This window comes from Chiroxiphia lanceolata, chromosome 18 (assembly GCF_009829145.1).
Source record: "Chiroxiphia lanceolata isolate bChiLan1 chromosome 18, bChiLan1.pri, whole genome shotgun sequence".
Lineage (NCBI taxonomy): Eukaryota > Metazoa > Chordata > Aves > Passeriformes > Pipridae > Chiroxiphia > Chiroxiphia lanceolata.
Genome location: NC_045654.1, coordinates 14,318,553 through 14,332,973, shown reverse-complemented (window position 1 = coordinate 14,332,973; position 14,421 = coordinate 14,318,553). Strand labels below are relative to the sequence as shown.

Below are 14,421 nucleotides of genomic sequence, written 5' to 3'. Positions count from 1 at the left end.
TTACTGCCTAAATATTATTTCTGAAAGCAAAAATGAAACTTTAAAACACTAAACTGAAGCTTTATTGGCCTTTAGCCCCATGCTGGCCCACCTCCATAAGTCAGAATTACACTTACTGATCTTGCTTCATCTCAAATCCATTAGCTTAGGGTCATGATTAGAAAATGTATCTTGTGAAGTTTTAATGCCAAATTCAGGATATTCTGATATTTCACAACATTCACTTACATATATCATAGAATCAGTTCTCACCATTTCTTAATAGGACATCCATTTCATACCCACAACTCCTCAGTGTTTTTACATCTACAGCTTCAAGAAAGCATGACTTTACAACTTATTCCTAAGACCCATAGGACAATACCTATACCAAATCCTGCCAAGGACACAACCCCATCCTTCCCCTAAAGTCAACACGTGTGCTTTTACTTGATGATGTCCCCTGCCCTGAGACTACCAAAAAATAGGAGTGTATGATTGTATGACACAAGATTAGATTTAGCTTTTATTCAAAACAGCAAAATATTATGCCAGACATTTAGAAGAAAGGTCCAATGAAATCTTACCCTTAGAAAGGTTATCTGCCTCCTGCACTTGTTACACATCATAATCTCATCTTTAATAAACCCATACATTTACCTCATAGCTGTGAAAACCACACACATCCCTGCTTTCAGTGCCTGTCCCCATTTGCTTTTAACTTTAAAAGAAAAACCACTTTTTGATCTGTTTTTGTAAAATCTAAAAGCATGGTTTCCTAAGGGGGCTTTTAGCCAGTTTACCTCCAGGGAGTGCCAGGAGAGTGGCTGAAGCACCACCTCAGATGTTTGCTGGGGATGTGGCCTCTCTGTGCCATCCCCTGTGCAGGGCCCTGGGGTCACACACAACAAGGGGGAGGCAGTGGCACTGCTGGGACCTCCAGGGGAGGGCCTTCAACAGTGGAGACTGACACAGTTAAACTTGGAAGAAACCAGAGGAATAGGCACAGCCAGGTAAGGAGCAGCAGTAAATGAGTGATAGCACACTCTTGCATCCTGTAAGATTTCCCAGGGTGATAAAGGTGCAGCTGACAGCAAAATTTTATAATGGGTCTTCCACAGTTTCTTAATCACAGAAGTTGGAATGTCTGTTTGCCTCCCAGCATTTGAAAAATCCAACCTGGAGCCAACCATACATTTTATTGCAGATGGCCACTGTGAGGATACTGCAGGGTGACAGTATCCTTCTTCTTCTTAAACAAAGGTTAAGCCCAATAGTCTTCTCCACTTCTTCCCTACACATTGGCATTTTGACACATCAGTTCACAACTTTATCCAATCTGACCTCAGTTTGACCTCAATCAAAATCTCCTCTGTGTTCCCAGTCTTGGTACTGTCTCTCACCTTGTTCTGGGTGCCCGACACACTCCCCAGATTAGTTTCAAGACCACTACCCTTTCCTCCTTCAAATGTCTCCTCAAAGCCACACGGTGTTCACTAAAACACAGCCAGCTGACAATGGCTAATAAAGACCAATTCATTGTAACTACTGTTCAGATCACAAGAAAATACTGACTGGAGTAATACTAAGTAAGGTAAAAAAAAAGTTCAGGACTCTTATCACATTGATAGCAGCGTGCACCAGTTCTACAAGGAAGCTTTTGAACCTTACATCCACTACTGATAAACTTGCAGCATGCCTGCCACAATCTGCAAAGAGATGTGGCCCTCAGTCAGTGCTGGGGCAGTCCCTGGGCTGTGCCAGGTCTCTCCTGCAGCCCTGGTGAGGAGCAGGAGGGCTGTGGTAGCCATGGTGTGCTCAGCAAACACCCACTGTGCCCACCCTGCACAGCTGATGCTCCCTGTGTCTGGAGAGGTGCCAGTGTGATCCCATTGAAACCAACCCCAACAGCAACTCCAGCTGACATGCAACAAAGGCAAACCTTACAGCACCCAAGGGAAAACCTTACAGCACCCAAGGGAAAACCTTACAGCACCCAAGGGAAAACCTTACAGCACCCAAGGGAAAACCTTACAGCACCCAAGGGAAAACCTTACAGCACCCAAGGGAAAACCTTACAGCACCCAAGGGAAAACCTTACAGCACCCAAGGGAAAACCTTACAGCACCCAAGGGAAAACCTTACAGCAACCAAAGGCAAACCTTACAGCAACCAAAGGCAAACCTTACAGCAACCAAAGGCAAACCTTACAGCAACCAAAGGTAAACCTTACAGCAACCAAAGGCAAACCTTACAGCACGGGACAGACTTGTAGCAGTTCCATTTGTTTTGTTCTCAAGCTCCTGTACAAGGTAAAGTGGGTTGGAAACATTTTCTGAGGAGAAAGCTTCACTCTTACATTAATTCTCCCACGCCAAGCTTGCTTTAACCAAAGGTTTTGTTTCAAAGGATAGCTCTGCAGTCTCAAAAACCAGCACCCAACCACCATTCCCTTTTGACATAACCTGTATTCTGCACAAAATGTCAGGAACTATACTGGTTTCAAGGAATTACTTTGGAGTATTTTCCACCATTTTTTATTTATTTATACCACCATTCAGGTGAAGGTTAGCCATTACCTACCAACTTAAATAGCACCTTAGTGCTGAAATAGTTCTCAATCCAAAACCTTCTTCACATGCAGATTAGAGGCAAAGCCTACAATGTAACTTTTCCTCAACATGAGCAGGTGATTTTTGTAGTTACAAGCTGGTAAAATAAGTAGCACAAAATAAGAGTTACACTCAAAGTTTATGGAGGGGCTAAACAAATGAAGGGTCTCTGTCAATGCAAACAAATGACCAGCACATTAAAAATAGCCTTGTTGAACAGAGTCTGACTGAATGTCATTAAAACAAGATATTGGGGGAAAAACTAAAAGCACTGGCTGATGTAATGGGAACGACAATTTTCATTACAATTCCAAAACCCATATCTTACCAAGACAGTAATGAATTTAAATTAATAAGAGAGATAGACATGGGAAGCTCAGAACAAAGACCCAGCAAAGCACATCACATTAACAGTTGTCTGAGATCAACCAAGGTGCACTATTTTTCACTGAATAGTTCAAAGGTTAAAAACTGGATAGCAAGATTTTGTTTGCCAAGACAAATCTAAAGCCCATCCCCTTTTCTGTATGCCCTACAGGAGATCACAGCAATATTTGACCATATGGGACTTTTCAAAGAAAATCTCCAAACAAAATTTCTGTTTCCCTAGTTAATCCAAACCAGTGTGGTTGTAAGAGTTGAAGAAAACTACCATTAAAAAAAAGTTATGTACTTAACCCTTTGTTGATACCGAACAGTGAGGATCTTATTTAACTGCACAGCAGAATAAATCCACCAAATCTGCAGTGGGACACAAAGGACAATCCCCTCGACAGCACGAGCTGTGCAACCCCTGAGACCCTCCAGCCCCATGCTGAGCTAAAGCCAGTGTTCTGTTTGGAAGCAAAGCTGATGTTGTGTCAGACACCCTGATGTTCCTCTGAGCTGACAAATGCACTGGAACTTGGGAATGGTTGTTCCACTGCTCTCATCAGGGAGAAAACTCTTTTTGTGAAGCTAAACTTAAAATCTGCCACTGCTTTTTTTGTTGACAGTTTACCAACACACAGCCTCACATTCTCTGCCAAACTAATTCCAGGATTTTGGAAAACCTGCTCATTTAAATCATCAATTCAATGTTGCTCCTCTACACATTAAGATCCCACTAGAGATGTTTCTTTCTCAGTCTCTTTTCTAAAGACTTCATGAAGAATCAAATTCCAGTTCCAGCAGTGATCTTTTGCCATCTGTTGCAAACTCCAATGGCAATATTACTCACCAACTCTTTTTATACATTAGCTATTTGCAATTGCAGCATTCAGCCACAGGTTTCAGCCCCTCAACAGCTGAAACAAACCCACCCTACAGAGCCTGAGCTCCTGCACCTTTGTCCTGCAGCTCAGCACTTGCAGCTGTTTCCAGAGGTGTCCATCCCTTTTCCCTGGATGAAGACCCCCCTGTTCACTCTGGACATGCACAAATCTACCATTGCTTTGCACTCAGGTACATGAGGCATCTAACAGAGACATTTTTTGTGTGTCCTTAAGGGCAGGGGGAATACTAGAGAACAGGAAAAGTTTATTTGTTTTTTTGTTCACTGTAGAACTGAGTCTCAAAATCTTATTTCAGGAGAATTCTCAAGAAGCAGAAGACAGCACAGGCAAGACAGAAGGACATTACTGAGCTAGACAGGCAGAATCAAATAAAGGTCAAGAATGAGCTCTTTCACTGAGCTGGAATATATCAGTATGGTCACTCAGCAAGGTATTACAGCTACATGACAGTACCCTACAAAAGCTTTGAATTGAAACTTTTAAATTACATTAAAACATATCAAAATGAGATTTCTTTTCCCCCCCCCCTCAAATATTTCTACTAGTTAAAAAAAGCTGTTAGAAAAACAAAGAGGGCATTGTGCCTGCTTTTACTGGCTTATCCACACAAGCAGAAAATCACACATTCCAAAAGCAAAACAAAATTCTTCACAGAAAAAAATGTAATTTTTTAAAAGGCTTACATTAAGAGATAGCACTGTAGCTTATCAAACTCAAACTATGTCCCACTGTCAGTAAATATTTTTAACATTATTCATAAAATCCTACTAAAATTCCACAATGCACTTACAAAAATCAAGGAAATATGTGGTATGATTCAGGCTACAATTAGTTAACAATAGCAGCTGCTTTTTAACTAACTCTCCAAGCTGATTTGCTTCAATCAGTATTGTAACTGGCACATCTGCAGACAGGAAATCCTCAACACCACCGAGTTTCCCAGCCTATTATCTGAGACACCTGGTGTGGGTGTGTTGATACAGAGCAAAACAATGAATCATATGGACTGCACATCAATTAACCAGCTTTAACTGTTAATGTGTGTAATCCTAAAGGGTGGAGTGGCAATGTGAACACTAAAAGAAAAGGCAACACAAACCCCCCAAACCCTCAAACTATTCATTTTGCAGTTTCTAAATATGGATTGTAACTCAAATCTATGACAAAAATTATAATACAGGTAGTCCCTCTATCAAATTAGTGAGTGGACTCACACTGCAACAGTCTATCATGCAACCTTATTCCATTATAATTAACACCAAACAGAGATTTTTTTCTTATTTCAATCTGATAGCTCTTCTTTCCATCAAAAGTAAAAAAGACAAAAGTAACAAATTGGCTTGACATTGCACACGTGTGACTCCAACTCAGTGTCCTTTTCACAGGACCATAGAATGGTCTGGCTTTTTTACCAGAAAGCTTGAGAAAATCAAATACAGCATTTAGAAACCCTCTTTTTGGAAACATATTCATCTCACCTCATGAATATTATTCTACAGTTTTCAGGACTGTCACATCTCCAGATAGCATAACCTTGTTTTTTGCTCTTGGCAAGCACTAGTCTCTTTGATTGGTTCTGGTGAGAATAATCCATTATTATAGGCTGTTTCCACAGTTTATAGAAGCCCATTGCACTTCTAAGAGAACAGTAGTCACAGCAAGGAAAAGAAAACATTTGTCAAAACAACCAACCTGCTCTCTTTTGGGGTATTAGGAAGATATAAAGCTGACTTAACCAGGGAACCCTTAAAGGTTCCTGCAGGGAGCTTGGATTTTTAGACACAGTTACTTCTCTTTCTCTGAATTGGATGATGGCTGCAGCAACAAACTTAAGCACCACAGTTTAGAAAAAGAAGAAATGGGAGGCTCTTAAACAGGATAAATATGCACTTGTAGTGAATAGCTTCATGACCAAAAGTATGGACTCAGAGCACACGACCTGCACCCCAGAGCTGCTGGAACTCACGTTCTCACTCTCCAGTAAAGGTGAGGAAGACCACATGGTCCCCATTTATTGCAGCTCATGCAAAAGTAGTTACCATTGACTTCTTTCATTCACTGTAACTTAATGTGGTTTTAGACTGTAAATGAACAAGTCAGGCATGCCAGAAAAGAATTAAACCACTCTCAATGTTTAGGTCACTAAGTATTTAATACACAGAAAAGTGGGGGCCTGTTTGGCCCCAGACAACATGAAGTGTCTTCATTTTCAGAATGGAAAGCATTGCAAATAAATGTAAGGTAATCATGTTTACCTACTGCCCACATCACAGTGTCGAAGGAATCTGTTTCTTCTGTGCCCAGGTCAGTATTCTTCCAGGTGACTTGCAATCTGTTGCTCTCCAGTTTTTCAACTTTGGTTGGGAAACATCTCTTTAAAAATTTTGTGCCGTAAGATTCCATGTGCTCAGTTACTAAAGACGCCATTTGCTGTTAAGTAGGAAAAACAAATTGTTTATCCTTAGATATATGACCTTTTTAATGTAAAACCCTCCTTCAGCTGTGTTCAGGAAAATCCAGCAAGTACAGTGTGCATTTCAAACATTCCTTGTCAATCAGTTACTAAGCACTGCCAGCATATGATAATTTATGGAGCCACTACGACCTGCAACTCCATTCCAAGAGGCATTTATATCTGAATACTCCAATTATTTTCAAAAAAGTAAAGCAGTATATGAACAGAACAGTTGCTTTTAAATCATTTGGTTTTTATACAAAAACAGCATCTAGAGCATTTTCTGGCAGTTTGATGAAAATTAAATACTTTCAGAAAACAATGGAAGAAAAATATTTCTCTTTGCCACGACACCTGACATTTCCCTGCAACGACTATGAATCACTAAGACTTCATGGAAAGTTCTCCTACAAAAAGGAAATAATGCTTTTGTCCTAAGAGCCTGTTTGAAATAATGCCACCCCACACTCAAGCAGTGAAGTGTCACATTGACAGGTTTATCCAAAGATGGCAGTGCTCCTGACTGCAGTAATTCAGGTTGCACTTTTTGTTAAAGAATATGATTATTAATTGAAGGATATTATCACAAAACCACTCACAGAGAACAGCTAGGTGTAAGCTCCCAGAATTTTGATATTAACTAATATGAAGGCAACAGCAGGGCTGTGTCTCTTCAGAAACATGAGCTCAGGTGCCATCAGACCCAATATGGTTGCAGAGTGAACACAATGACTTTCTCTCTATTAATTCTTTATTACCTTTGGTTTGTCTGCTGTGCTCTTCCTGCCCACAGAGGATCAGGTTGTCAGAGACACCCCCGCTCTGAGTGTTCCCCAGTGCCACACACACTGTTCCCTGGGCTGGGACAGGGCTCATTTCTGCACTGCTGGGTGCAAATCCCAAGAACTGTTCCTATCCAATGTTCTGCACACTCATGCCCCCAATTTAAGGGATACAAGCTGCTGGTTTCAAGGAAGCTACTTCCACGTGGAAGGGGCTGGCACACAACCAGGAGCTGTCACTGCCTGCTGTGGTGCTTGTCACTGCTGCTTCTAACAGCAACACTCCTGCCTCAAACTGTGCTCTCACACATGGAAATGACTTTCCTACACTGTAAGATATTCCATACTTGCCTGATCAAACCCACGAAGGGGGATACTTCTCATCATGACTGCAGTGTCCAGTCCAATGCCTGTCAGAAAACCAGCACACTCAAGGGAAACATCTGGTGAATCACCAGTTAGGGAAATACAAACAATAATGTCATGTAAACACAATATAAAAGGGTAGTATACAAGTGGGATTTTTACCTAAAGATACCAAATTCTCCTCACACAGACATCTTTAGCTTGCTTTTGTACTCAGAATAAAACTTGGAAGTCTTAGAATATTTTCCTCACAGTTAACATTGGTTTTAAGATCCTGAGAATTTATCCTCAGCTGACCTTAATTTCCATGATGCTACTTCATAGAAAACTATTACTATTCTCTCACCAACTCAACCATATGACATGACCAAAGGAATTCCCTAAACTGAGCTTTCATAGGAAAGACAGTGATGCTGCTTATAATCATAGATCATCACAGGTTTTCCAAAGGATACAGCTGGCTCCAACAATCAACCTGTTACATAAAAAGAAAAAAGGAATAAAGTAGTGGAATGAGCTTGTGTGTATTTCTGCACAACCAAAAGATTATTTTCTGAAGCACATATTTATAGAAACATTTTTACTGTTTTTTACAGCAGTAGTCAGATTAAGTCCTAACTCTAATTTTCTCCCTTCATAACCTCATGACATCCTTATAGTCCTCCTGAGATCCCTGCCCCTTCTCCCAAGGGCATAAACACTCCTTTTTTTCCTGAGTCCCAGCCAAAGTTCTCTGTTCAGCCAGGCCAATCTTCTTCTCTGACAGCTCATCTTTCAGCACATGGGGACACTCTATCAAGTAGATTATGTCTTCCCATCAAGTAGATTACAGTTCTTATTACAGATTTTATTCATTGCTAAATTTCATTTTGATTTATAACCATCTGCTTTTTAATAATCTTATTTTTCCGAATGCCAAATATTTGCCTTTCCTGTCTCCAAACATTTGTGTACACAACTATAGAAAATGGGTTTAATAGATTTACCTAGACTGCTATTTACCAAATACATCCACTTTAGTTCTTAAATAAAACTCCAGCTCCCTTCTCTCCCCATATTTCACACCCTTTCAACCAGGAATATCACTGAACTTGTCCATCAACACTTTCAGTTTACGAGGTGGATCAGCTCTCCAGCACAGCAGTTTCTGTGCCTGTCCCCAGATGCCCTCTATGCTGCACATCCCTCTCTCTCCTGACCACATCCTCAGTTCCCAGCTCTGCTGGGGACAAAAGGCAGGATCTCAGTCCCTGTTCTGGAAGCAAAGGCAGGTCCCAGCAGCCAGCCATGAACACTCTGCACAGGCTGCCCGGGCTCTGCTCTGCTGTCCCTGTGTTCTGCAGACACAACACACTTGGGGGGGGGAATCCCACAAAGGATTTCCACTGACAGCAAAGCATTTTATTGAGTTTTTGAATGGGCTTTTGCCCTGTGCCTCACCCTAAAGCAGTGTGCACCACGTCCCAGGGTAAGGGCAATGCTGTTACACCTCTGAGCAGTGCAGACACGGAGGCTGCTGCTCTGGGAGCCCCAGGGACTGCACAGTCACTGCAACACATGTTTTCTCACAAAAGACCCCAGATAACATCTCTCTATCCTACAATAAAAACACACAACTCTGAAGGTGTACAAAGAACAGGTTGAGCTAAAGCGATTAAAATCTGCTAGTCTGGGGTTTGTGTTTGGCAAACAATTTAACAGAGTGGGAACTCATTTTTCCAGCATTAGGGCATCTGATTCATGTGTGAATGGATGATCACCCCCTCCTTTGGCATGGAGCTCCTGGGCAGGGCTGCAAAGTGCCACGTGCTGCCCATAAAGAAAATATGTGCTGGAGATTCACAGGGAACAGAATGAGAGTATCTGTAATTTGGGCATGTGTTTGCTCTTCTTTGTCATAAGATGAAAAATATATGTCAGCTGGCACTTATTCATAATATCAGCACCACATAATTCAGAATTCCTTGCACAAAGCAGGGGGTTCCTGAGCATTGTCAGAGTCTAACAGAAAAGTTAGGAAAGCAGAGCCTAACATTGTTCACACCTGCTCAATCTCTCACTCATGCTCAGCACATTTCAAGGCATCTTTTCTAACTCACTCTGCCAAAACCCTTCATCTCAGTAGCAAGAATTTCTTCCTATGTTTGTATATCTAAGGGACTTTTAAGTTGTTTAACAGTTTACTTTTTTTTTCTAATATGAATAACTGCAGGACTGACAGTTCTATAACCTCCAGGCATGTAATTTGTAGCTGAGATATGTACATTTGGAGAGGGAGAAAAGAAAGAATAAGTACAACACAGCTCAGACTAAAAACAAAAGGTGTTAAACTGAACCTTGGGAATATTTATAATAGAAATAAATCCGACAGAAACAAACCTTTAACAACTCCCTCGTTCATTTGCTAAGACACAGCCTGATAAAGCACAGAAATGCTACTGTAGCCCCTGCAGGCTTATTTTGACTAAATCTCAGGAATGCAACATATAAACACTAGACTCCCACATTACACTGTTACAACTTGCATTAGCAGTAACTGGACAAAAGCCACATTTTCACAGAAACATCTTAGAGGGATAAATCTTATGTTTTGGTTTGGGGTTTTTTTTTGGGGGGGGTGTTGGTGTGGGTGTTGTTTCTTTAAAAAAACAATTTCCTCGCATAAATCATGCTTTCAAAATTCAAGAGGTGACTGATATACTACAAACAACAGCAAATTTACTTTTTTTTTAAATTGTACCAAGGAGCCTTGTTTGTCTATTTGGTGTTTAACTTAACACAGTGCATTTTTTATTCTAGAAAATCACCACCGTGAATGGCAACTCTGTTGTCTTTCAAAACCACCAGTATTACAGCCTGAAGTCTCTTTTTCTTATATATACTTTGCATTTTCTAGAATTGCTCAGTAGAGAAAAGGAAAAATAGTATTATCTGACTTTTGTGCCAGCAAATGTGCATTTCCTATCACAATGTTTTGCATCAGGAAATTTCTCTGTAGTGCAGTGTGGACTGGGAATCTTACTGTGCTATGGGCTGTAAAAAACAACAGCTATGGTGTTTTAGTATTTTCATTAAAACCAATATTTTAATACTTCAGTCAAACAACAGCTTCCACAGCAAAAAAAATGGCAAAAGTAACCCAAATGTCTCATCATATTTTCTTTCGTTATCAGAACTGCCACCACTTAAGAGAATATAAAGTTAAGTTGGAGTTTCCTCCCTAACCCAAGAGCACTTTTGCACTCCCGTGGTGAGGAAGGGGAACAGAGCAGCCCTTGGTTGAGTTTATGCTGCCCTCTTGTGACTTTGTGTGTAATCGCTACAGCAAACAAGTCACCCCCACCTAACACGGTGAAAATTCGTGTTTAATTTTATTTTAGAAGGGAGTTTCATAAGAGGAGGAGGGGGAAGACCTATGAAGTACTAATGAAGGTTGGTAGTGTGATGCTGATGCACAGTAAAGCACTTTTTCAGAAGGAAAACAGAAATAAAACTGGTGTATAAAAGGCAATTTTGAACATTTTTCACCTTGCTATACAGAAAAAGAATGAAAGCCAGCATCTGTGAAAGCCATGGTAAGGGAACTTACGTTTTTCCAGGAGATTCCTTTAACCAGAACAGGTCATCACTTGTGATTCCATACTGCAGTGCACCTGCAATCTGTGACCACACAGGTAAGATCCTGAAGCTGCACCGTAAACCCCGGCAGCAAAAGAAGCTGACAGCAGTTTGGGCTGGGTGGGCTGAAGGACAGCCAGCACACCAGGGGGAACACATCTGGGGTTGCCCAGATCTGTTACCCAGCCTCTGTCTCTGGAGATTTTCCAAAAGCCCTGAGCAGTGTGACCTGACCCCGTGGCTGACCCCAAGCTCCTCGAGCAGGAGGTTGAGTTAAAGTTCCTCTAGAGACCACTTCCAACCTGAATTATCCCACAGCTCTAAGCAACATCAACAGACTCAACTGATGCAAAGTGTTTTCTATGGAAATATTTTTCTAAAAAGCTGTCCTTTATAGAAAGACAATTTTTCGTATGACAGGAGTAAAAAAAAAATCTCCCATGTGTTACTTTATATCCACATTCTCCAAACATTCACTGTGATCTGAAGCACATACAGTTGCAAAGCCATGGCAGTTGTCAGATGGAAGGGTAACTTACATGTGTAGGATACTTTGGTCTTCCTCCAGTAGCAATGACAATATTATCTGCAGTAATAATAGTCTACAACCAAAAATTAAAAAATCAAAATAAACCATTTGAAACCCTTTTATCTGTCTTTAGACTTCATCTATGTACAAAGGAGTAACAAATGAGAAAGCTGGCACTACTATCTGCTATTTATAAGACATAATCAGCAATACATTAAAAAAAGGATAGAGATAAAATAAACTAATACATGCAGGAGTTTCTCCTACTCATTCTCTATCAGGTTTTGTTTTAATATTAACCTTGCAATTGTTCTTACACTGAGTAAGATTCTGATGACTACTTGGAAGCAACAGTTATGCATAACCAACAACTTTTTAAAACTAATTTCTGCTTAGGACAAAACACACCAAGATCACAGCAAGTCAGGCCCAGAGTTAAGCTACCTCAAAGGCAGCATGTTTTTAGAAAACCCTAGGCATTACCCTCAAAAATCTTTGCTCTCTCAAATGGATATTAACTCCAAAAAGGTGTTAAAAATGCATGTTCAGTATTGTTAAACATGCAGCAGTGGCCAGCATTCCTTTATGTGACCCAGCTGCTGGAATCTGTGCATTCACTATAATTGCCTCCCACACAGATTTGGTGTTAGAAAGCTGATCACCCTTACAAATCACCTGAAGGAGGGGAACATCTCAGACTGACCTAATGCTCATTGGTGATGGTTCTCTTTACATTTCTGTGAGCATCAGTATGCCTGACCAAATCAAATAACATCTTTTTGTCTCAGCATTTCCACTCACAGAAGAGCAATGGCATCTGACAGGCCAGGCCAGGGACTCAGCAGGCAACAGTCAAGTTCAGAAACAACTTCTCAGGTGGAAAATGCAAATCACCCCCACCAAAACAACACTGAATACCTAAAGCAATTTGAAAAGGGCCAATCTAACTCCCAGTTGCCCTGAAAGGGTTGAAGTGAACAACACTGCAGAAGCAGCACAGCAGCTCACCTCTTTACCTGCTTTTGTCAAGCCACGGACCGTGTGGGGATCGGAAAAACTCCCTTTCATGTTGAAGTATTTCACCTTCCTGGAGGAGCAAACAGCATCAGCAGTGCACACTTAACAAAGAACAGCTATGAAATACAATCAGCTACGTTTTCCATGCCTGAAGTGCTAAAAAAGGCAGCAAACAGGCCTAGAGCAGTAAAAGGAACAAAGCATCTAATTTCAGGGGCCTCAGCGTTGGCAGCTCTATCATAATTTTCCACTTAATTCTTGTGTCACAGTTAACTCCTCTATACAGCAAAGTAACTAACCTTGGGATCACATTATTGACCTCTTCAAATGACATTTTCCACTAGCTATAGCATGACTAGTACTATCTATAGCATCACTAATACAATGCTCATTTAAGAGTACACAAAAGTGACTCAGCAGGAGTCACAAGACTAGAACCTGCTAAATTTTCTATTAATATAATTTCTCTATAAAAGGAACTGCATGCTGAAAAACTTGGAACCATTTCTGCACTGAAAGCAAAAAAACCCTGCTCCTCCAGCATTGTGTTATCTGTGGGTTTGTATGGCATAAAAATGTTGGGGGACAAGATGGAAAGTATCTTCAGAAACCCAGATTACTTCATATTAATGCAAAACCTCTCCAGATTAAAGAGAGCATCCCCTGATCACTGCACTGCAAGAAAGCTTTCATGTGTGGTCACTGTCAACCACTGTTTCCCAGAAAAGAAAAGGAAGGTGGGAGGGGAGGAGAACACTTGAATTGACAAGGGCACTTACAGTCCTGAGCAGAAAGGACTCACAAACTCAAAATACTACCTCTAGTGAGAAACTTCAAAGGCAATTCTGCAATTCTACAAGGAGAAGAGCAGCTCCTTGACTATGGGAGGAAAGATGAACTTCAAAGGCTTATTTACTTGTCTTGTAGTTGCACTCTGTGTCCCCAGTTCAAGGATTTCACGTAATTCTGAACAGCTTGTGCCATCACAGACCTACCACAAAACAAGACATTGAACATGGTGTCATCGTTTTACAAATTCAGATCATGCAGCTCAAAGATACAGGTAATTGCTAGAAATTAGGAACGTTCCACGGTACTTTTTGTTATGAAATTAAATTGTCAAGTCCAAATCAACATACCTGCCCTGAGAAATCAGTAAATACAGTTCTGTGTTTTAAACAAGGACCCAGCTAAAATTTCACATGCAAAATCCACTTCCCTAACTGTCCCCAAGAAACACCAGCTGTGAAAAGTTGGTTATTGTTATGCATTTGCAGCACACAGGAGTGAGATGGGCAATTATCTTTACCAGGTATGATGAACAGGTTGGGCTATGTTCCAGCCATAGTGTTGGGCATCCTTGAGGGCACTCCCTAAAAGGGCTGCTTGATGCATAAGCTTTTTAGGAATGCAGCCAACATTCACACAAGTTCCACCAAGTCCCCATGTGGTTCCTCAGGAGAAGGAAAAAAAGAAAGGAAAAAAAAGTAAATGCATCAGATTAGTGTAACTTAATGCAACTGGGTTCACAGCAGTTTAAAAATTCTGAAACAACACACAGTCTGTTATCTCCTAGAGATCAGTTTCTAACTTTGTTTGTGCTCATTTGCTTTGATAAAAACCATCTCTGCATATTTTTCTTCTAAAATTCAAACCATCTCAAGATGTTTCTCAGAGCTCTGAAGATCCAGTCACTAATCATTCACATCTGCAGATTTTATTTTATACATTGTACATGAAGAGCCTCAACGTGATGCAATTCATAATTTTTAGAAATTGTAAGTAACAT

The 14,421-nt window shown here is 40.7% G+C and overlaps 1 protein-coding gene across 2 annotated transcripts in view; it reads right to left on the bottom strand.

Annotated features, from left to right (window-relative positions):
* The window catches only part of TXNRD2 (thioredoxin reductase 2), a 49,897-nt gene that overhangs the window by 33,428 nt on the left and 2,048 nt on the right, over positions 1–14,421 (bottom strand). For both annotated transcript variants that reach the window (XM_032705642.1, XM_032705641.1), the window contains exons 4-11: positions 13,942–14,086; positions 13,549–13,623; positions 12,624–12,702; positions 11,626–11,688; positions 11,058–11,128; positions 7,924–7,943; positions 7,454–7,545; positions 6,121–6,295 (exon numbers count right to left, since the gene is read on the bottom strand). In XM_032705642.1, coding sequence (XP_032561533.1) covers positions 6,121–6,295; positions 7,454–7,545; positions 7,924–7,943; positions 11,058–11,128; positions 11,626–11,688; positions 12,624–12,702; positions 13,549–13,623; positions 13,942–14,027 — 661 coding nt within the window. In that variant the 5' untranslated portion in view covers positions 14,028–14,086. The remainder of the gene's footprint in view (positions 1–6,120; positions 6,296–7,453; positions 7,546–7,923; positions 7,944–11,057; positions 11,129–11,625; positions 11,689–12,623; positions 12,703–13,548; positions 13,624–13,941; positions 14,087–14,421) is intronic.